At 45.9% G+C, this 21834-nt stretch overlaps 6 protein-coding genes across 8 annotated transcripts; 4 read left to right on the top strand and 2 right to left on the bottom strand.

Annotated features, from left to right (window-relative positions):
* Window positions 1-95: 95 nt before the first annotated feature.
* Window positions 96-1228, top strand: LOC6504605 (tRNA (guanine-N(7)-)-methyltransferase). Its single transcript, XM_001966504.4, has 4 exons — window positions 96-356; window positions 410-821; window positions 886-987; window positions 1051-1228. Exons 1-4 carry the CDS (start codon window positions 202-204, stop codon window positions 1153-1155), a joined length of 774 nt encoding a protein of 257 aa, XP_001966540.1. The 5' UTR covers window positions 96-201; the 3' UTR covers window positions 1156-1228.
* LOC6504890 (RNA 3'-terminal phosphate cyclase) lies at window positions 1172-2333 on the bottom strand. Its single transcript, XM_001966503.4, has one exon. The coding sequence runs from the start codon at window positions 2331-2333 to the stop codon at window positions 1236-1238; it is 1098 nt and encodes a 365-aa protein (XP_001966539.2). The 3' UTR covers window positions 1172-1235.
* A 428-nt stretch (window positions 2334-2761) lies between these two features.
* LOC6504606 (DNA damage-regulated autophagy modulator protein 1) lies at window positions 2762-4131 on the top strand. The gene is made up of 3 exons (XM_001966502.4): window positions 2762-2941; window positions 3007-3128; window positions 3205-4131. Exons 1-3 carry the CDS (start codon window positions 2877-2879, stop codon window positions 3756-3758), a joined length of 741 nt encoding a protein of 246 aa, XP_001966538.1. The 5' UTR covers window positions 2762-2876; the 3' UTR covers window positions 3759-4131.
* Window positions 3975-6103, bottom strand: LOC6504889 (cyclin-L1). 2 transcript variants are annotated; one of them, XM_014904360.2, is made up of 3 exons: window positions 5357-6103; window positions 4479-5297; window positions 3975-4419 (listed from the first exon to the last, which is right to left on the bottom strand). In XM_014904360.2, exons 1-3 carry the CDS (start codon window positions 5968-5970, stop codon window positions 4161-4163), a joined length of 1692 nt encoding a protein of 563 aa, XP_014759846.1. In that variant the 5' UTR covers window positions 5971-6103; the 3' UTR covers window positions 3975-4160. The 2 variants fall into 2 exon arrangements, with proteins under 2 accessions (XP_014759846.1, XP_001966537.1); XM_001966501.4 differs by having other exon boundaries at window positions 3975-4404; window positions 5357-6102.
* A 951-nt stretch (window positions 6104-7054) lies between these two features.
* LOC6504607 (probable basic-leucine zipper transcription factor K) lies at window positions 7055-8817 on the top strand. The gene is made up of 2 exons (XM_001966500.4): window positions 7055-7280; window positions 7841-8817. Exons 1-2 carry the CDS (start codon window positions 7230-7232, stop codon window positions 8171-8173), a joined length of 384 nt encoding a protein of 127 aa, XP_001966536.2. The 5' UTR covers window positions 7055-7229; the 3' UTR covers window positions 8174-8817.
* Window positions 8818-9044: 227 nt separating this feature from the next.
* LOC6504608 (carboxypeptidase D) lies at window positions 9045-21477 on the top strand. 2 transcript variants are annotated; one of them, XM_001966499.4, is made up of 9 exons: window positions 9045-10095; window positions 14672-14907; window positions 14969-15448; window positions 15512-15612; window positions 17349-17466; window positions 17530-18856; window positions 19537-19760; window positions 19827-21031; window positions 21094-21477. In XM_001966499.4, exons 1-9 carry the CDS (start codon window positions 9610-9612, stop codon window positions 21273-21275), a joined length of 4359 nt encoding a protein of 1452 aa, XP_001966535.2. In that variant the 5' UTR covers window positions 9045-9609; the 3' UTR covers window positions 21276-21477. The 2 variants fall into 2 exon arrangements, with proteins under 2 accessions (XP_001966535.2, XP_014759745.1); XM_014904259.3 differs by lacking the exon at window positions 9045-10095 and adding an exon at window positions 13071-13796.
* Window positions 21478-21834: the final 357 nt, after the last annotated feature.

Here is a 21834-nt window from a genome sequence, read left to right as displayed (position 1 = left end):
TATATAGTTATGTATAGTTCTTAAAAATCACCCTAAAAGTTAAAGAAATATTTATATTTTCAAAAAAAACACGTTTAAAAAAAGGTGAGTGTACGATAGTTGTCTTAGTCCATCTCTAAAAACGTGCCAAGTTTCTCTCTCTTGAACCGACCCCTTTTGCTCCCTTTTATCATTTTTGGTTGTTTTTAAAGTTTAGTTTCAATGGCCAGAGACAGTGAGGATCAGGACATGGAGACGGAGACCAATGGAGCTGCCGAGGGGCTGGACCCCACGTCGGCAGTCACAGGCCTGCCACAGAAACGCTTCTACCGACAACGCGCCCACTCGAATCCCATTGCGGATCACAGTTTCGACTAGTGAGTTGTCGGAATTCTGATGAAATTCCTCTAATTTATACATTTCCACCTAGCCCTGCTCGTCCGGAGGATGTAAACTGGCGTGCCCTCTACCCCAGCATCCAGCCAGACCAGAAAGTCACCTTCGCAGATATTGGATGCGGCTATGGAGGATTCCTGGTCACCTTGGGCGAAATGTTCCCCGAAAAGTTCTCCATTGGCATGGAAATCCGGGTGAAAGTGTCCGACTACGTGATGGATAGGATTACGGCGCTGCGGCACAAGAGCGGAGAGGCCGGCGCGTATAAGAACATTGCCTGTCTCCGAACCAACGCCATGAAGTATCTGCCAAACTACTTTGCCAAGGGCCAGCTGGAGAAGATGTTCTTTCTGTACCCCGATCCGCATTTTAAGCGCGCCAAGCACAAGTGGCGCATCATCAACCAGGCCCTGCTCTCGGAATACGCCTACGTCCTCAAAAAGGGAGTGAGTTCTCACCAGAACACTGCTTAGACAGGCACTAGAAAGACTAATTGAATCATTATTGCAGGGTCTGGTGTACACTATGACGGATGTTGAGGATCTGCACCAGTGGATAGTCCAGCACATGGAGGAGCATCCCCTGTACGAACGCCTGAAAGAGGAGGAAGAGGTTGGAGCGCCAAAAATAATAAACTATCTATGAATAACTATATATCGTTGTTCTAACCCACAGCAATCAGACCCTATCACCCCGAAACTCTACCAGAGCAGTGAGGAGGGCGCCAAGGTGGTGCGCAACAAAGGTGATCACTTCCTGGCCATTTTCCGTCGGCTCTAGGCTCTAGACTCTAGGCTTGCATCTCTCTGCGGTTTATTCTTTATAAATAAATGTAAACATTAATAGTAGCGTACAATATCTTATAGTAGATATCCGTTGGGATAGCCCAGGCCGTTGCAACGCACCAGCGTCTGGCCAGAAGGCTCCACCTCCACCTCGAACTTCACTCCGGTCATCTTCTCAGCCACATGGATGGCGGTGCGAGTATGCTTGGTCAGAGGGCCAGTACGCATACGGGAATAGCCGTTGGCCAGGCACATGTAGATGATTAGCTGATCCTGCAAGTGCGCATCCACGCAGATCTCCTTGCGCACATATTCGGCCAACTGGCACGAAGCGTCCGAGCCCAGAACATGGCCATCGATCTTCTTCTCTCCGAGAGTAGCGGCACCCAGAATGCATCCGGTTGAGGTGCGAGCAGTCATGATGATCCCGGCACCATTGTCGCGTGCCTTATCCGGAGTATGCTTCACCACCTCGATGCTGCAGTCCTGATGCGGCCACAAGCGATGTATTTCGCGCTGAGCCGTCTGCTGCATGTCCAGGGCAATGCTCTTTGGCAGCCTTCCGGCGCAAAAAGCAAATCCCTCCACCATCTGCAGCTCGCCAAAGTCCAGGAACTGTCCGGGATCCAGGCGGCGCATCGGCAAGACTTCCAACAGGCAGCGTCCATTGCCGCGAGGATAGAATCCGTAGTGTAGGATCTTCATCTCAAAATGAATGCCAAAGCGCTTTAGATTGGGCAGCAGCACTTGCTGCATATACTCCACCTGGGGGGCGAACGAGACATTGGTGCCCCCGGTGGCGTCCAAACGAGATGAACGTGCGGCGTAAAGGAGAACCGGCAAGGCCATTTGATAGATGAGAGTTATGCTGGCCGCAGTTCTGGTCTCCACGCGATAGGTATCGCCGCGTATGGTGCGCGGCGAGAACTCCAAATGGGTGGAGAACAGCGAGTTGCCCACCACATCCGCATTGGCGATGTCCCTCAGCAGATTCACGCCGTGGAGATGCTGGTGCGATAGCCCAGGCTTGGGGCGATTGGCACGGATCTTGATGACACGCACTGGCTTACCCAGGATGCAGCTAAGGCTAAGAGCGTTGCGGAGCGCCTGTCCACCTCCCTCCAGATACGAGCCATCAATCTCAATGAAATCATTGGCATCCATGTCGTCCATTTAAGATTTTCCAAAAGCAAAAAGTAAAAGGTTTTTTATGATTTTTTTTTTTAGCTTATACTGGGATACCAGGTAGTGCCTCGGCGAACTGTCACCAAAAAGTAAGGAGTTTCATTCAATAAGGAAATGAATATCATGCCGGTTGAAATTATTTCCGTCCGTTGCGAAAATACGGCCTACTTTGTGATTTGTTTCTTGTTGTTTTCAGGCAAAGCATCATGTCTTCACTAGACTGCATTTTATTTTGTGTTTCAAAGGCTTTTATGTTTTATTTCACTATTGTGAGCACTAGTATTTAACACTATAAAATATTTATTTATGGATTGAATTAATTGTTTTTATGGAAGTGCAAATTTTAGCCTTTTTCCCGCCGATTCTAGCGGGAAGTGCAGTCAAGAACTTCCGCCATCTGGCAACGCCATTCCGATTGCCTGCAGCGCAATTGCAAACAGCTGAAAATTGTTTATCTGCGGAGCCAGTGCTCCAGTCCATTCGCCAATAAGCCCCCAGTACTACCGATCCTCGTTAGATTAACAAAGAAAGATGTTCCAGGTATACCTGCTGCCAGTGGTCACGTTCCTGATATTTCAGGTCACCTTCATTGGGACGTAAGTGGCGGAGGAAGGATTCTGCGGAAACAGGACCATGGTTACCCTTTTTCTTTGTCGTTTAGATACATTTTTGCAGTGCTGGAGGGGCACGTGGTGCCCACCGTCCCCTACATATCCGATGCGGCTACTTACTCACCGGAAAGCTGTGTTTTCGGCCAGCTGATAAATATCGGGAGCGTGCTGTGTGAGTTTCCAGCTTCCTCACTCCGATCTCCGGCTGGGTGACTCATTCGCTAATTGTATTGTATTCTGGTTTGCAGTGGGAATCACAATATATGTGCGCTATCGGCAGGTGCTACAGCTCTACGAACATCACCCGGAGCTGGACCAGGCTGTGCTGCGACACAATCGCCTGGCCTTGTGGTGTGGACTCATCTCATGCCTGGGCATCAGTTTCGTTGGCAATTTCCAGGAGACGAACGTCAGGATTGTCCATTTCATTGGCGCCTTCTGCTGCTTCGGATGCGGCACCTTGTACTTCTGGATGCAGGCTCTCATCTCGTACATCATCTTCCCCATGTCGGGCACCCGTCTCTACGCCCACATCCGCCTGGGCATGTCGGTGTTCTGTACGATCCTCTTTATCCTGCTGGCCGTCACAGGCGTCATGTCACACATCCTCTTCAAGGGCCAGAATCCACGTAAATGGTATCCCTCCGATGGGGGCTGGTATTTCCACGTGATTAGTAGCATTTCGGAGTGGATTATGGCCACCATTTTCAGTTTCTACATCCTGTCCTTTACGGACGAATTCCGCAGTGTGTCGGTATCGCATCCCCAGATCGCACTGACCTCCCATTCCACCACAATCTAGGCCTTAAGCCAGGCTGTCTGAGCGTATGATTTGCCGACGAATTTAGTTAGTCCGATGGAAGTTGCATTTGCCGGCCCCCTGTAGGAGATTTTTTGTAATTAGATGACGGAGTACTCCGTCGCGCTTCTCTCTCTCTCACTCTACTCTCTGTCACCCGCTACTTCTTTCTCTGTCGGATTGCTGTGATATATGTAAAGTGAATGGAAATTAGCCAGCTCTGCTTGATTGAGGAGTTCCATTTATTGTTTACCCGAGAGAGTTCATTACAATTAAAATTATTAAATCGAACTAGCGCCCAGGATAGCAATCGGTTCAATGATAAAATAAATATCCTGAGCAAAAATCTGTAAAATAAAGTTCAATTACAAATCAAGGAGTGTCTGTGTGTGTGTGTGTTTGTTGCTAGCGTTTTCGGTCCCTGGAACGTTCGCCGTCTCTATGCTTATGGCCGCCTCGGCTGCCATGGCTGCCACTGCCTCCGCCTCCACCTCCGCCGCTGCTGCGGTGCGACGATGAGGAGTAACGACTGTGCTTTCCCGAGTTGCGATACTTGTCGCCGTCACTGCCCACATTGTTGCTGCTGCTGCCTGCGTTTCCGGAGCGATCCTTCTTCGAATAGTAATCGGAACGGTCTCGGGAGGATTTTCTGAAAGGATTTTCACTTATTTTTCAAAATATCTATCTTCAGTCGGGATAAATACGGTAGGATTGGGGACTTACCTTTTGCGGTGCTTGCTGTGCGGCGAGGCAGAGCGCGAGGGTGACCGCGAGTAGTGGCGCGACGACTTCTTTTTGTGCTTGGCCGGCGTGCGGGAACGGGAGCGCGAAGATCGGTGGCTACGGTGGGACTTCTTCGTGCGCTCTCGACTCGGCGACCGGGATCGTGGCGAACGGGATCGCGGCGTTCTTGACTGAGTGCGCGTTCGGGAGCGAGACCTAGAGCGAGAATCCTTCTCCGGCGACTTCTCCGATGGCAGCGGCAGCGGCACGGCCCTCTGGATGAAGCCGCCCCAAGCGTTGTGCGAGCCATTGTTCCGATCCACCGTGATTACGGCCGGCGATGTGTTCGCCTCCTTGGTCTTATTCCTGGCATCCATGTAGCGTTTCTTCAGCTCATCCACAGCGGCCTCCAGCTTCTCCACGACCGGCTTGGGCCTGGTGTACAGCTCCATCACCCGATAGCATATATCCGTAATGTCCGCCATTGGTACTCGGAAGATGCCGAACCATGGCGGCGTGCTGGGTAGCGGGATGTTGAGCTTACGGGCACTTAAATAGATGCAGGCACAGGCTATTGCCTCAGGAGTGTAGCGCATAAAGACATCCGTCCGCAGCGAGTCGTTCATGAAATTCCATGAGAGCTGCATCAGCTTCTCGTGCTTTTCATACTGAAGCACTTGCAGGTACATCACGATCAGCTTGTGCGGATGCTTCACATGCACACAGAAGCCCAATTCCTTAAGTACTCTCCGCTCCGCCTTGATCACTTGCATCTTGAGGCTTGTGTAGTACGGGTCCAGCACCATGGGTGATATTTCTCTGTGAAATATAGAATCAAATTAATTATTTTAAAAGATTGTTAATGAGAGAGGACTCACTTTTGCGCTCGCACTTGCTTGATGTGGTGGAAAACATTTATCACATCCCTGATACGCCTGGGGGCTTCTTCGATCTTGGAGGCCAGGCAGACACAGCTCATGGCCACGGTCTCCATGTTGTGACGCACAAAGCTCTTGGAGTAGAAGAAGCGCTGGAAGAGCACCTGGCCGGTGGCCATGGCCACCTGTGGCAAGCGCAGCAGAATTCCCGCCGTTTGTATTAGCTCACAGCCGAGAATGCGCAGGTCCTTCTCCGTTTCGTGATCCAGGCCATCCTGGCTCGAGGGTGTCACATCGATCTTGGACTCGGGTATCAGGCTGTTCTCCAGCGTCAGCACAATCTTGTTGAACAGGCGCGGATAGATCGGCTTGTTGACGTCCGTCTCCGCCACGACCACGCCTCCATCGCCTACAGTTGTTTCTGCCCCGCCACCGGCGGGAGCAGTTGTCCCCGATGCCACCACCGTGGTGTTGCTGTTGATGCTGTTTCCGTGAAGTGAAGAAACTGTCAGCACGCTGGCGATGGTCTCTACTACTCCACCTCCGGATAGGGATGTGGCTGTTGTCACCTGGGCGGCGTGGACGACAGCGGCAGCGGCCCCACGACTGGCCATTCGTTTCCGGTGTCCACGTCAAAGAGTTCTCCTTGCGAAGACCTTATTTTTGCAATTTTGTTTGTCTATTTTCGTCAATTCTTGAGCGACGGCTTGTACAGTGTGACCAAACTATCAAAAGATGACACTTTTGCTTCTATCGAAGTAGGCTGTCTATCGATTTGAGGGCAAGGCGGGCATATTAAAAATATCGATTTTATTTTAAATAAATATTTAAAAATAGCTATAAATTTATAATTAAATGCAGGATTTTATTATTAAACCACTAAATCAAAAACAATTGTAGTATTTTTTGCTATTGGGACATAAACTTTATCGAATTATGTTGAAAAACGCCACTTTCAAAACTTATTCTTGTAAAAGCTATTTTATTTGTATCCTGAGTCCTGTAAATCCTTAAATCAGCAAACAAAACTGGTATGGTCTTAAAAATTCAACAAAATAGGAAGTGGGTCGTTTTTAAATGTTTACTCAGGTACAATAAGTTCCTCCTTAAATGTTCTATAAACGACAAAAACGCTTACAAGCGAATCTGATTGTAGTTCCCACATTTAGGGGATTGTGCTATTCAGCAGAATTTCGCTTTTTAAATTTCGCTTTTTGCCGGGATAAACAAAGTTTCGCTTGGACTTCCGCTTCCTGGTCAACATAATTAAAAGTACTTTCCCTGGTGCGCGGCTACCATATGCAGGATTAGCAGAGAAAGCAGTGCCTTAGGTCAGGGGATTCCCCGTATAGGGATTAGATGAAATACTAAAATTATAATCGTGGGGATATAATATATTAAATTATATTATAATACCTTAAATCTATCAGTATTATAATCTTTGATGTTTCATTAAGATTTCGTTTATATTTTAAAAGTATTTTTTTAGATATATTTTTTAGAAATAATAAACCCAACCCCCATTAGAAAAAATCCCGGCATCCACACACATGGCGCTCTCTCTTTGGGGGAGCGTGTTTGTTTTGACTTTCAATGGGCTCCACCTCTCTCGTTCTCTCACGGAAGCGGAAGCCAGCATGTGTGCGTGCAAAGGAGCATGGAGCCAGGACATATAAATAGCGAAGGACCCGCAGGACTCGCTCACTCTGCCAGCGTTGCTTGGAGAGCCGAGTGCCAGCGCTCCCGCCAAGGAGCCTGAAATATAGACACAACCACTTTGGGTTTTTGTTTTTTGACTTTTTGCGCAGTTTGGTTTGTCTTTCTTTAGACCAAGTCCTTGGGCGTCAGGAAGCCGGAATTGAGGCAATCATTGATGGAAATGGAGACTACAGGCTATCAGGACATTAGTGCGCTGGAGAAATCGGTAAGTTAATTGACCAAAAGTCCCTTATCAGTATCTAGGAGATAGGCTCCTCCTATTTTCATCTGTGCAGTGCGAGAAAATTGATGTTTTTATTGTGTTTGTGTTTTTGTTTTTCTTTCCCTATTCAGGGGGTCAATTACGTGCAAGTAATAAGCCATAGTATAGCCATAAATCCTGGGGCAATTTAGGAGCGAAAGCTATATTTTAAGGTCCTGAGAATGGGCTACAAAATTTTAGGGTTTCCTTTCGAAGAAAGACTATTTTATGAAAGAAGATAAAAGGCTTTAAGTTGGTGGTAGATAGAAACTACAACTACAAAGCTTTAAATTATATTTTAATATAAAATTTAAGAAGCATAGTAATAGGAATTCTAAGCTAAACAAATTTTAAATTGTAAAGAAAGGTTTTTAATTTAAAATACTTTAAAAATGTAAGACTTTAGTCTCAAAACTCTCTAAGAATCTTTTCCAGTGAATGGATATGAATAGATAATGCTGGTTTTAGTTTCTGGTTAACTGACCTTTACTGACCCCTCGCCATTTTATATCCTTTTCCCAAAGGTGGCAAATGCCGGTTCGCAGCTCTATACGATGGCCCACAAGCTGCATGCCGTGGAACGGAGCCTGGAACAGACAACCATGGAACAGATGGACGAAATGGAGGTGCTGGAGCTGCTTGAGTCGATGAGCGAGGTGACCAATGAGTACCAGAATCTGCGCAAGGACATCCGGGAGGTGCAGCAATTGCAGCGTGACGTCAGCAGCTCCATACGCTACCAGATGCGCAGCATGCAGCAGACATTCCATACCCTTAAGCAAAGGATAGCCACCTCCCAGAAGCACCAGCAGCAGCAGCAACAACAACAGAAGCAGCAAAGTCAGCAAAAACCCTAAATCAGAGTGGGGATAGTGGGGCTATAATAGGTGGGGATGGGGATATCAGTAAGGACCTACCCCATTGCCCCGCCCAGGCCATTTATGAATAATCCATGAACTTTATTGATTGGCCTGGGCGCTGGGTCAAAGAGGAGGAGCGAGGACGTGGGGGATAGGTAATGGGAATCGGGGAGGGATAAAATGAGGGTTAAGAGGTCTGGGGACACCAATCTGAAGCAATCAACTGTGTAACTATATCGCTAATACACACCACACCAAGCATTTAGACTCGAAATCAGATCCTCTACTTTATACGATATACTTAGTGAACTATAAACCAAATAACACCCGACCGATTTAAGCACACAACACGCACACACTTCTAGTCTTAGGAATAGCGTACTTTACGATGAACCGAATAATGTCTGATGCACTTTTCCAAAATTTGCCTTAACATAATCGTATTTGAGCTAGTTTTTGATACGACACGTTTTGAAAATATAACTGATACCCATAATACAAACAAATATGATTAACAAAACATACATATTAAGCTACACACACAATGGCAACCTATTTTTGGTTATTCTTGTGTTTGTTTCACTTTTTGGAAATTTGTTTGTTGAACGAAAACTGAATAAAAAGTATAAGTTAACAAAGTCCTAAACGGGAGGGGAGTTTGAATTTGACTTTGGCGCCACTTTAAGTGAAAGTTATCGATAGTTCTTAAAACTTGTCTTAGCAAATGGCAGATTGCTATAGATTATGTCATAGAGTTTATTAGTTTCTTTTATATGTATCTTAAGTACATTTAAAGTAGGTTGCTTATAAATTAATCTACTTTTTAGCGGCCAACTATCGATAAGTATTTTTAACACTAATTACCGTTACAGCTCTGATCATTCGCGATCGGTTCTTATTTAGACGTTAGCCAACACTAGACCGTTGCGTTCGCGTAGTTCGTCACGAAATTTGTATTATTGGATTGTTTCTTTATTTGCATTTTGCACCTGCATTCAATAATAGTAATCAAATATGTTTTGCCAGCAGATGGTGCGCGAAGCTGCCAACGGGGCAAACGACATGCACTAGCGGTGAATGATAGAGAAACAGAATAATTTCGGCCCCCCACCCGTCTGTGTGTCAAAATTTGTTTATTTGTGACGCCGCCGCGGCGTTCGTGTGTGTGTGTGTGTGTGTGTGCGTGTCAACATTTGTGGCAAATTCGAATTAAATTCAAACCGAATCGCTGAAAGAAAGCGGAGCAACAAGTGGGTCTGCAACGGACACCCCTTACCCCCTCTTAAAAACACCTTTCTCCATTTCCCTTCCCTCTCACTCTCACACGCTCTCTGTCGCAGAGAGAGAGCGCGCGCCTGCGCCTTGTTCTCGTTGTTGTTTTTGTTGGTGTTGCTAGTGCTTACGTGTCCGCAAATCCGTAAAAAATCCGCAAAATGTATGGCTATTTGCTGACTTTAGGAGCTCTAGTAGTTCTGGCCAATGCATCGCTCTCTTCCGCCGGGGATTACACCGAAAATGCCGAAGTTCAGGTGGTTCAGGAGACGGAGGACTTCCTGGACAATCCCCGCTACTTGAACAACCAGGAGATTGGCGAACTCTTCGATAAGATAGCCAAGGATTATCCGGAAATCGCTCAGACCTACAGCATAGGGACATCCCTCAAAGGTCGTCCTCTCAACGTCCTGGCTTTGAGCTCTCGCATTCCGGAGGACAGCGTCAATGGGGATCTGCTCCGTCCGATGGTCAAGTTGGTGGCCAACATCCAGGGCGACGAGGCTGTGGGCCGACAGATCGTTCTCTACTTGGCCCAGTACCTGGCCGCCCACTACGACACCGACAAGGAGGTCCAGCGGCTGCTCAACACCACGGATATTCATTTCCTGCCCACCTGTAATCCGGATGGCTTCGCCAAAGCCAAGGTGAGTCAGAACAGCTGTTGGGGAGTTGGGGAGGGGCTACCTGAAAAGAAAAAAAAAAAAAGTGAATGTAAATGCCTTTCATAATTAACTTTAAAAATTAAAGAAAGATTAACTTTTCATTAAAGAGAGAGAAAAGTGATGTATTTTAAGGGGTAATCTATAAGGAGTATTCTTATCTCATACTATAACTAGAATATATAGTAGAGTATCAAGTTTAGTCTTAACTTTCAACCAATTTTAGTCAAAAAGTTACTGCCATGATTCAGAATCTATCGCCCACATCTCTCTCTTTTTTTTTTCCCCATTTCATCGCTCTGGCTCTGTATTCTCATATACTATATACCATAAAAATAAAAAATATATATATACATACTATATATATACTTTTTCCCATTCGATCTGCTGAGCTTTTGTTTTGAATCGTGTACGCTGGGCTTTTGTTTACCGCAGAATGAAAAAAAAAGTATGGAAGAGAAGAATGGGAATTGATGGGGGGGCTTTGGTCTGAGACTCTCTACAATCTACATTCTCCTGGAAACCAGATCTCGAACTCCGAACTACTACCCACAGATCGGAATGCTGACCCACTTAACAGCTCTAGCAAACGTGGTATGATCGCTCAATTAGCACTTTGGATATAGTTCGAGCCGGGCTCTGGTGCATTCATCTTTTATATCTTGTATCTTGTATATTGTATCTTGTATCTTGTGTCTTTGCTTTAATGGCCATTCAATGTCTTGGAGGAGTGCTTTTCGAGTAGCACTTGAGTTTCAAGATGTTCAAGTGGAGGAGTGGATTATGATAAAAAAAAAGATATTATAAGAAGAGATATTAAGATATTAAAGAAGAGACACTTTAAAAACTATGATAACTCTTGAGATACAAATGAAACTCTATAGATTTTAATATTATGTCTTGTAATATTCATTAATTTAATAATATTCATTTATTCTTATGAGTAACGTGTTTTTTAGAACTCACAATTAAATGCAAACATCTCTACAGGCCGTCAAGGTTCAACAACTTTTCAAAATAATAACAATTAAATAAAAATAATTTACTAAAAGTGGGCTTGGGACTTGGAGATTTTAATTTCAGACTTGCTTCTTAAATAATTATATTTATTTTTTCCACTTTGATATATTACCTTCACTCTTTTCGACACTCCAGTGGGCAATTCCTGGCTTAGATTAAAAGTAGATTAGATTAAGAGTATTAGTAAACAATTTTGCAAGCCATGGTGATGCAGTGAGAAAAATAATTAATATATAAAAAATAATATACAAAATAAAATATTACTTTCAAAATATTCAAAAACAAAGATTCTTAATCTTTCTTTGGAATTTTAATAATTTTTATAGTTTTTATATAGTATATAGTTAATTTTTGAAGTGTAATGATTAGTGGTGACAGTTTTATGGCCTCCTCCTCCCCCCACCCTTCCTCCTCAATAATCGGGTGATAAAGTAAACACTGTTAGTCGCTCCGCTAAGCTTGACGGCTGACGTCATCATTTCGCAATTGCAACAGGGAGGGCATTGGTGGTGGGAGTGGGGGGTGGGGGTGTTGTTGCAGCCACTACTTTGTAGTTGGTGGTTTGAAGCGAAAAATGGCAATTACCTTGCAAGAAACTGGTTAGATGTCACAACAACAACAACAGCAACAACAAGTAACAGAAATAAACCACCGATGACGCCCAACTTGTCTTATGTTTTTTTTTAACATTTTGATGTTTCTTGGTTTGATTTTATTTTCCCGCAATTGAGACACTTTATTTGCAACCGGTTTGCATTTGTTGTTGTAATTTAGTGCAAAAAGTTTGCCAATTTCCGCTGCATTTGCGCGAGTTGACAGTTTTTATTTTGTATTTTTCATTTTTATTGCCCCGTGCGGCAGCTGTGCGGTTAAGATGATAATACAAATCATTCGGGTATCAATGCGAGACGTGTTAAGTTCACAAAAGCAATGCATTAAAAATATTTAATAATTAATTCCATGAATCTAATCTTAATTGCTTAATAAAAAGTCATTTAATGGCAATTTTAATATTTTGAAAATGTTTATTAAACAAAAGGTAGGGTATCCATGATTCGTTAAAGTCTCTCAACTTCAAATAAACCGCAATTTCTCAAGGAAGTGCATTACTCCTTGGCACTCTCTTTCCTGGCCCCCACCTCTCTTTTGGGGGGTCGCTCTTCTTCCTCTATCTCTCTCTCTGTTTACGCACTCATTTGCAGATCAGCTTTCCAATCTGACTATCAATTGTAACGGGAATGAGAGCGACTGGAGTGGAGTGAGAGAGTTTGGAAATGCCCATATGCTCTTATTCTGATAAGGCAGGCAAGGCCTTGTTGCTAATTTCGTGGCAGTTGCTTATCGATAACGCTAACCCCTCTCTCTCTCTCTCTTTCTCTCTTTGGGTCTGTCTTTATCATTGTGGGTGGTGGGTGGTGGGTAGTGTTTATGGCTGGGTAGGGTTACCCACGCAGGCAGACACACTGTGACGTCACAACGAGTGCGTGGGAGTGAAGGAGGTGGAGGAGGAGTTATCGATTTTGTTTCGCTAAAAATATCCTGTTGACGTGCGTCTCTCTCTCTCTCTTTGTGGTGGGAATAATTTCTCCCACACTCTCCCCCATGCGCAGGCGCCCCACTTTTTGGGTCTGGCAACTCCGAGTACCATCTAATAGTGTCATTAAAAGCGCTTAAATAGCCCATTAATAGGCGACTGAGTATTTTTTTTTGGAGGCAAAACAAAGCTTTCGCTGAGCAATAGAGTGTGATTTTTTTTTTTTTATGTAAAACTAGTGTAGTGTACCGCCAGTAATTTCCCTACAATTAGCGCCTATTTGTTGTTGTTGTTGTTATTGTTGTTGTTGAGTGCGACTCTCCGGCAAAAGTCTGCGACTCTCTGAGCAGAGCGCGCGCGGGCAGCCGCACGACGTCGACTGAGCTCGCTTAAGGCCAATCAACGCAGAAAATTTTCAAACAGTTGATTTTTCGAGGCTGAGCTGCAACGACGACGAACGTCCCTAGACGGTAGGACGGTACAGAGACATCAGAGGGCAACAGCAGCAGCAGCCGCCGCCTCCCACCACCACCACCCGAGGAGCAGCTGGAGGAGGAGAGAGGGAATCAGTGGCACCTCCAAACATAACTGTATCTGTGTAGACGCCGTCACGCCGCCGTTCAATTTGCACAACAGTGTGATAAACGACATAGCTCCTCCAATTTAGAGCTCCGAATCGACTGGGAGACATCCATCCGCCAAGATGAGGGGACTTTGGTACATATTCCTCTTCGCCACAATGGCCCAGGGCTATACCATCAAGGAGGAGGAGGGCTTCCTCCAGAATCCTCACTACACCAGCCAGGAGCAGCTGGAGGATCTGTTTGCCGGTTTGGAGAAGGCCTATCCCGACCAGGCCAAGGTCCACTATCTGGGACGATCACTGGAGGGCAGGAGTCTGTTGGCCCTCCAGATCTCAAGGAATACGCGGGAAAGGAATCTACTAACGCCTCCGGTGAAGTACATCGCCAATATGCATGGCGATGAGACGGTGGGCAGGCAGCTGTTGGTCTACTTGGCCCAGTATCTGCTCCTCAACTTCGACCGGGTGACGGATGTGGGTCGGCTGGTGAACAGCACGGATATCTATCTGATGCCGACCATGAATCCAGATGGCTATGCCCTCTCGCAGGTAAAGTTATCACCTGTTGGGTGTTATGGGTGTTTTTTTTCTTTTTTTGGGGAAAAATCAATAATTGTTGACGTAGGCGGTGGGTGGAAGTGGGCGGTAGGTTGAAGGGGGGGTTGGTATTTGTTGTTTTTTTCTTAAAAAGTGGCAGTTGACACTCTTATCTCTCGTTCTCCCCTCCCATCAGACACTTTTTTCCAATCATAACACTCAAAAATATCATTTTCCTCTCAAAACACTTATTAAAATGCAATTAAGTGTAATTTTTTTAGATTAAAAATATGATTATTTACATTTTAAGTGGCTTTGTTCGGAGAGGGAAATCACTGGCAGTTCCGAGAACTTGTCTATATATTCTCACAGACTATATATATCTCACAGACTCTTATTTTTGATTCATCCAATAATTCTTTGAGTTTCTTTCGGAAGGTACTTTCCCTGCAAGTTCCCTGTTCTTTATTTTAAAAATGAATCACTTTTAAGAATGACTGGACTTTTAAAATATTTATTTTATTTCAATACATGGCCCGAAATCTCCCCTATCCCGATCTCGATCCAGTAGCATGGCCATAATTACCAACCGATGACATGATCCATTATTCAGGGGTTATGCAATGGTTCTATTACCCAGAAGCCAGGCTTGCTTCTCCACTCGATTGCACAATAGCCATTGAGGAGGGAGCCAATAGGCCTTTCTCTGGCCATTTCGTTATGGTGTAATCATTAAAGCATTACAGGTGACACCTGACTGCCATGCTAAATGGCCAATTCCGGTCAGGAGTGACCTGCATGCCAATCAGCCCATGACGACAGTCCATGAAATTAAAGAGAAACTTTTTATCTGAAAAACTTGTTTTCTTTTTTTCTTTCCATTCCAGGAGGGCAGCTGCGAATCTCTGCCGAATTATGTCGGTCGTGGTAATGCCAATGGCGTGGATTTGAATCGCGACTTCCCGGATCGTCTCGAACAGGCCTATGTCCAGCACTATCGGGCCCAGTCCCGCCAACCGGAAACTGCCGCCCTGGCCAATTGGATTCTCAGCAAGCCCTTCGTCCTCTCAGCCAATTTCCATGGAGGAGCAGTCGTGGCCAGTTATCCTTATGATAATTCTGTGTAGGTTTCATTCTTCTCCTAGAAATCTATCCTTCCATTCTTGACTTACATATTTTTTTAGATCCCACAACGAGTGCTGTGTGGAGAGCCTTACTCCGGACGACAAGGTGTTCAAGCAACTGGCCCTCACCTACTCCGACAATCATCCGATCATGCGACGCGGCAAGAGCTGCAACGACAGCTTCTCGAGGGGCATCACCAATGGCGCCAACTGGTACGAGCTATCCGGCGGCATGCAGGACTTCAACTACGCCTTCAGCAACTGCTTCGAACTGACCATCGAGCTCTCGTGCTGCAAGTTCCCGGCGGCCAGTACTTTGCCCCAGGAGTGGCGCACCAACAAGGCATCGCTGCTGCAGCTGCTCCGGCAGTCGCACATCGGCATCAAGGGTCTGGTGTTGGACGTTAGTGGCCTGCCTATTGCCGGGGCCGAGGTCTATGTGGCCGGGCTGGAGGATAAGCCGATAAGGACCACCAAGCGGGGAGAGTACTGGCGCCTCCTGACACCTGGCTTCTACAAGGTTCATGCCGCTGCTTTTGGGTGGGTTTCTCGATTGTATTTTTCACCATAAAGTATACTTGATTTCAAATTTTTTTGTTGCAGTTACCAGATTAGTGCCGCCCAGGAGATACGAGTCACCAACGAGAACCAGGAGGCACTGCGCCTGGACTTCAAGCTGGCGCCCGTCGAGGCGAACTTTGATGGTATTTCCAGTTTTCACAATCCCTATTATTTCTAAAGAGGATTGAGGCTGCCGGATGGCCGCGACACCAAAAATAACGAACAAAAAATGAACAGAAATTAGGAAAAAACATACCACATTATATATATATGTATATGTATATGCTATGCTGAAGCTAATCCAGCTAGAGAATCCACATAGCCACATAGCCATGTCATGAACTGCACTTTAGTTAGCCTGCTACTGCTACTGCTACTGCTCCTGTTCACACCGCACCTCCTCTGTACTATATATTTTACATCTATATCTATATCTGTATCTGTATCTGTATCATTATCTGTATCTGTATCTGTATCTCTATCCTTGTATCCTTGTCCCAAGCAGCATGTTGAGGTTTCTTTTGTGTTTCATTTCCATTTGGTGCCAGTCACACTCTGCAATCTCCATAATATATTTTTTTTTTTGTTATTTTTTTTACGCTCCACTGCCAGCTAATTTTTTTTTTTAGTTTAGCTCTCTCCCTCATACATAAACCCTAGCATCTCTATATATATATATTTAAAGTATATCTCACTCTGATTTGTACATAAAAAAGAGATAAAAATAATGATGAACAAAACCAGAACAAACAATAATCGAATAAGCGAATTGTACTTAGGAACTTACTTAGTAAAGAACAAAATCAGCCCACTCACGGGTCATCCAATGACCTCCGAAATGAATCCCCCAGAAAACAACAAAAATATATACAATATACAATCGAATGACAAAAATCGAATGGTTTTAGCTTCTTATCATTGGCAAACTATAAACACATAAATATAGTAATATATATAGTATATATAATGCTATCCTTATCAGTACCAGATATATAGAGTGGATTGTATGCAAAATATATAGATAGTCGTATCGGAGGAGATTCCATTGCCCGAAAAACAATATTTATTATGAATTATGATCCGATTATATTAGCACACATGCATTTTGCCTTTTTTTTTTTAAGAATAATATATATTATATATCTTATATCGGGTCAGATCTGTATCTGTATCTGAGCCAAGTCGAGTGAGGGGAATAAAATTTATGATTTCGCTTGGTGCGTTTTATTTTCATCCTGGTAACTAGTCATTGGCATTAATTATAAAATTTTTTATTTATTTATATTTTTTTGTTATTTTTTTAATAGTCCTTGTTTCCTTCTTAGTTTCCTTTGCCGACCTCATCTATCTGTATATATCCTTTGCCTTACGAACCTGTGAGATTTGGGGGCGTGTCTGAGTCCTATCACAAAAAATATTTTACAACTGAGTACCTAAAAAAAAAAAACAACAAAAAACCAACAAAGAGCGTGTGTGCCAAAAAAAAAAAAAAAACAAAAAAAATTTAAGATTTATATTGTAATATGTATGTCCTGGCACTTATGGTTGCAAGGATCTGGCATTTCCTTTGGACTCTACTTGGATTTTATCTCGAAAATAAATGTGTCATTACCAATTACGTAAAATATATATACTTATGATGAGAAATATTATGGCAAAAATAAATGAAATCAAAATTGCTTGCGCTTGTGGCTCGGCTGCTCTTTTTACATTCCGCTTCCGATCTAGCTCTAGTCCTTGGCATTATCCTGTTACCCTTCTGGCACCACTCGCATGTACACTAATACTAACACTACCACCTAACACTAACACTCATACTCACACTCTGACATTTTGCTCAACCATTTCCGTTTCCGCTCTCCATTCCATTTCCTCGCAGGCAACTTCCGGAAGGTGAAGGTGGAGCGCTCAGAGCCACCGGAGAAGCGCAAGGAGCAGTTCCATGGATTCCTCACCAAAACAGCCTTCGAACACCACAACTTCACGGCCATGGAGAGGTTCGATCATCCCAGGATTATCCCTCGAAAGAAAAAAATTATTAAAAATATTAACTTTTTCAGCTTCCTGAAGGACATCGCCGCCAGCTATCCGACACTCACCCGTCTCTACAGCATCGGCAAGAGTGTCCAGAATCGGGATCTGTGGGTCATGGAGATCTTCGCCACGCCAGGAGGCCATGTCCCCGGAATTCCGGAGTTCAAGTACGTGGCGAATATGCACGGCAACGAGGTGGTCGGCAAGGAGATGCTTCTCCTGCTTACCAAGTACCTCGTGGAGCGCTACGGCAACGATGATCGGATCACCCGGATGGTGAACAGCACCAGGATGCACTTCCTCTACAGCATGAATCCGGACGGCTATGAAATCTCCAAGGAGGGCGATCGCACCAGCGGTATAGGTCGCTCCAATGCCAATGGCGTCGACTTAAATCGCAATTTTCCGGATCAATATGGCACGGATCGATTCAACAAGGTGACAGAGCCCGAGGTGAAGGCCGTCATGAACTGGACCCTGTCGCTGCCGTTCGTCCTCTCCGCCAATCTCCATGGGGGCTCCCTGGTGGCCAACTATCCGTATGACGATAACGAGAACGATTTCAACGATCCCTTCATGCGGCTCCGAAACTCCAGCATCAACGGCCGCAAAGCCAATCCCACGGAGGACAATGCCCTGTTCCGGCACCTGGCCACCATCTATGCCAAGGCCCATCCGACCATGTCACTGGGCCAGCCGTGTGAGCTCTTCAAGAACGAGTTCTTCGCCGAGGGCATCACGAACGGAGCTCAGTGGTACAGTGTCACCGGCGGAATGCAGGACTGGAACTACGTTCGGGCCGGATGCATGGAACTGACCATCGAAATGGGCTGCGACAAGTTCCCGATGGCCAGTGAGCTGCCCAAGTACTGGTCCGATAATCGAGAGCCCATGCTGCAGTTCATCGAACAGGTCCATCACGGTATCCGGGGCTTCGTCCACAGCTCCATTGGCACGCCGATAGCCGGCGCTGTGGTCCGGCTGGACGGTGGCAATCACTCGACGTACAGCCACACCTTCGGCGACTACTGGAAACTGGCTCTGCCGGGCCAGCACAACATCACTGTCCTGGGCGACAACTACGCGCCGATCCGGGTGGAGGTGGAGGTGCCGCAGGAGGAGCCTTTCGAGATGCGTCTGGACGTAACCCTCATGGCTGACGATCCCCAGCACTGGGCCTCGGCCAATGACTTCCGTATCATCGAGAACGTGGTCAACACGCGCTACCACACCAATCCGGAGCTCCGCGCCCGCCTGGCGGAGCTGGAGAACCAAAATGGCCAGATAGCGAGCTTCGGTTACGCGGACAACGAGTTCAGTCGGTTCTTCAACTACCTCAAGATAACTTCCGATGTGAGTTCCCAATCTTTTAAGGTATTCCGATCAAGAATCGGCTGGAAATTGGGGAAGATATAGCCATCGCAGTGGGTCCAATGGGGGAAAACCCACTTTTCAAGGGGTCCCATCAGGAAAAATTGACAAAAAATTGAAAAAATATTTCGCATCAGGATTTTGATGCAGATCGACGGGGAATCGATCCAGAAATCGTTTAAAGTATCCCGCTTAAGAATCGGATCAGAATTGGGGAAGATATAGCCATCGCAGTGGGTCCAATGGGGGAAAACCCACTTTTGGAAGGGTCCCATGGGGAAAAATTGGAAAAAAATTGAAAAAATATTTCGCATCAGGATTTTGATGCAGATCGACGGGGAATCGATCCAGAAATCGTTTAAGGTATCCCGCTTAGGAATCGGATAAGAATTGGAGAAGATATAGCCATCGCAGTGGGCCCTATGGGGAAAAACCCACTTTTGAAGGGGTCCCATCAGGAAAAATTGGAAAAAAATTGAAAAAATATTTCGCATCAGGATTTTGATGCAGATCGACGGGGAATCGATCCGGAAATCGTTTAAGGTATCCCGCTTGAGGATCTGATCAGAATCGAGGAAGATATAGCCATCGCAGTGGGCCACTTGCCGTAATCCTTTTTCTGGAAAGTACTAATCCCGGATATTGTTTATTTTCCTTCACAGATCGGGGAACCTGAGGAACAGAAGTACAAGCTGCTGGTGGTGAGCTCACTCTTCGATACCTTGGCACCCCTGGGCAGGGAGGTGCTACTTAACCTGGTCCGCCACCTGCTCGAGGGCTACAAGGTGCAGGATCACTCCGTGGTGCAGCTCCTGAAGCGCAGTGTCATCTACTTCTTGCCGCAAACCCAAAAGTTCCCGGCTGTCTTCGACATGTACAACTACAAGTGGGTCTCCTATACTCCATACAGTCTCCATAACTCCAATCTGATCTTATGATTCCCTTTTTTCAGCTCCTCCATTTGTGATCCTGTGATAGGAGACGAGCTGGCCGAACGCATCCTGAGTCCCGAGACCGAGCAGAGCAAGGACATGTTCCTGCAGTTTCTGCGCACCGAACGCTTCGATCTGATGCTCACCTTCGGAGCTGGTAGCTCGGAACTGGTTTACCCCAAAGGTGACTCCATATTGGAGAAGTTCGCCCATGGAATGCAGAAGACGGAGTTCAGCTACTCGCCCCTGCACTGTGCCCCCTCCGCCACGAGGCAGCAGCACCGGGATACCACGGAGCGACTGACTAACTTCATGTACCGGATGTACAACCTGCCGGTCTACACCCTGGGCATATCCTGCTGCCGGATGCCGGCCCACAAACAAATCGCCTCCGTCTGGCGCAAGAATATCGACAAAATCAAGAACTTTATGGCTCTGGTCCGAACGGGAGTCAGTGGTCTGGTCCAGAACGACAAGGGACAGCCGCTGCGAGAGGCCTCCGTCCGGCTGCTGGAGCATCAGCGGTTCTACAACGTCACCCGGAACGAGGCCCGCTTCCAGCTGATGCTGCCGCACGGAATCTACGGCGTAGAGGTCTCCGCCCCCAACTATGAGTCTCAAATGCTGAAAGTGGACATACAAGATGGCCAGATCACTGACCTGGGCACCATCCACCTACATACCTTCAATGTGATCCGCGGGGAGGTACTGGAGCTGCCGAACAAGTCCACTACTGGGACGACCAGTGTCGAGGGTGTGGTCCTGGACGAGAGCAATCATCCGGTGCGCAATGCCAAGGTGTCGGTGGTGGGACAGGCCCAGTTGCGCAACTTCACCAACCGCATGGGCGAGTACCGGCTGACGGCAGTGCCCCTGGGCACCATTACCCTCAAGGTGGAGGCACCCCGTCACCTGGAGGCCACTCGGCAGATGCATTTGTACGCCGGCAGTTCGACTGCCGAGCACGTGGTGTTCCATCTGAAGGTTAACGAGCACATCTTTGGGCTGCCCCGCTTCCTGTTCATCCTGATCGCCAGCATCCTGATCATCATCGGTGTGGTGGTGTGCGTGCTGTGTGCCCAGTTCTGGTTCTATCGTCGCCATCGTGGCAACAAGCCGTACTACAACTTCTCGCTGTTGCCGCAGAAGGGTCGGGAGCAGTTCGATCTGGACGATGAGGCGGGCGATGATGGGGAAACGGAGCTCTTCCGGTCGCCAATTAAGCGTGAGTTTTTCTGAAATTATCAACAGATATGATTGGTTAATAAATTGATGTACTTTTAAAAGGTGGCATGACCATTCAGCCGTACTTCGATGAGGAGCAACTGGAGCGGATCTTGCATACGGACGACGAGGAGGACGAGGACGGGCCGAGAATGGAGCCGGAACTGGAGGATGATGTGGTCGATGATGAGAGTGGTGATGAGATCGTGATGTTGCACAATCATGGCAACAGGCGTCGTCACTAGAGGATCCTGCTCCCAAAAAACCACTGCAACACAACATAACTGTGATTCGAAACGTTTTCAAGAGAAGCAACCAGCGTCCTGCTCTTCTACAATTTTTTTTTATTTTTTTTAACTCCTTATATAATTTTTGTTTTAATTTAAATGCATTTGTAACTTAATTCGACTTAGAACCGGCGCTTAATGTTAGTAGAATTATTGGAAAGCCAGCTGGAAAGCTGGAAAAAAAAAAGAAATGCATCACAATCGTCAGCTTTAAATAGATCATGTTGTGCCCCAGAACCCAGACCCTAACTCCACAGATACCCCTACCCAGAAACCTCGGCGAATCTCGTCCAGCCAAGAGAACTCTATAGGCATTAATCACCATAATCCGTAAAAACTTAACTTAAGACTGAGAGAAGAAAGCAGAAGGGTATAACGAAAAAAAAAAAACAAAACATAAAAAATATTAGAAACGAATATAGAAAAATAGTTAAATTGTACAAAGAAATAATATTTCGGACATTCCAAGCTGTACTTTTCAAAAAAATCAAAATCTAGCCAGGGGCATACAGTGCGG

The sequence above is a fragment of the Drosophila ananassae genome, chromosome XL (genome assembly GCF_017639315.1).
Source record: "Drosophila ananassae strain 14024-0371.13 chromosome XL, ASM1763931v2, whole genome shotgun sequence".
Lineage (NCBI taxonomy): Eukaryota > Metazoa > Arthropoda > Insecta > Diptera > Drosophilidae > Drosophila > Drosophila ananassae.
This window is presented reverse-complemented; position numbering and strand designations above follow the sequence as displayed.

Coding starts and splice junctions, on each gene's coding strand:
- LOC6504605 (XM_001966504.4), top strand. CDS start 202: ATGGCCAGAGACAGTGAGGATCAGGACATGGAGACGGAGACCAATGGA. Junction 357..409: donor GCGGATCACAGTTTCGACTA/GTGAGTTGTCGG, acceptor ATTTCCACCTAG/CCCTGCTCGTCCGGAGGATG. Junction 988..1,050: donor GCCTGAAAGAGGAGGAAGAG/GTTGGAGCGCCA, acceptor TCTAACCCACAG/CAATCAGACCCTATCACCCC.
- LOC6504890 (XM_001966503.4), bottom strand. CDS start 2,333: ATGGACGACATGGATGCCAATGATTTCATTGAGATTGATGGCTCGTAT.
- LOC6504606 (XM_001966502.4), top strand. CDS start 2,877: ATGTTCCAGGTATACCTGCTGCCAGTGGTCACGTTCCTGATATTTCAG. Junction 2,942..3,006: donor CAGGTCACCTTCATTGGGAC/GTAAGTGGCGGA, acceptor TTTGTCGTTTAG/ATACATTTTTGCAGTGCTGG. Junction 3,129..3,204: donor AAATATCGGGAGCGTGCTGT/GTGAGTTTCCAG, acceptor TCTGGTTTGCAG/TGGGAATCACAATATATGTG.
- LOC6504889 (XM_014904360.2), bottom strand. CDS start 5,970: ATGGCCAGTCGTGGGGCCGCTGCCGCTGTCGTCCACGCCGCCCAGGTG. Junction 5,298..5,356: donor AAGCAAGTGCGAGCGCAAAA/GTGAGTCCTCTC, acceptor TATATTTCACAG/AGAAATATCACCCATGGTGC. Junction 4,420..4,478: donor CACAGCAAGCACCGCAAAAG/GTAAGTCCCCAA, acceptor TTGAAAAATAAG/TGAAAATCCTTTCAGAAAAT.
- LOC6504607 (XM_001966500.4), top strand. CDS start 7,230: ATGGAAATGGAGACTACAGGCTATCAGGACATTAGTGCGCTGGAGAAA. Junction 7,281..7,840: donor TTAGTGCGCTGGAGAAATCG/GTAAGTTAATTG, acceptor CTTTTCCCAAAG/GTGGCAAATGCCGGTTCGCA.
- LOC6504608 (XM_001966499.4), top strand. CDS start 9,610: ATGTATGGCTATTTGCTGACTTTAGGAGCTCTAGTAGTTCTGGCCAAT. Junction 18,857..19,536: donor ACCTCAAGATAACTTCCGAT/GTGAGTTCCCAA, acceptor TTTCCTTCACAG/ATCGGGGAACCTGAGGAACA. Junction 19,761..19,826: donor TTCGACATGTACAACTACAA/GTGGGTCTCCTA, acceptor CCCTTTTTTCAG/CTCCTCCATTTGTGATCCTG.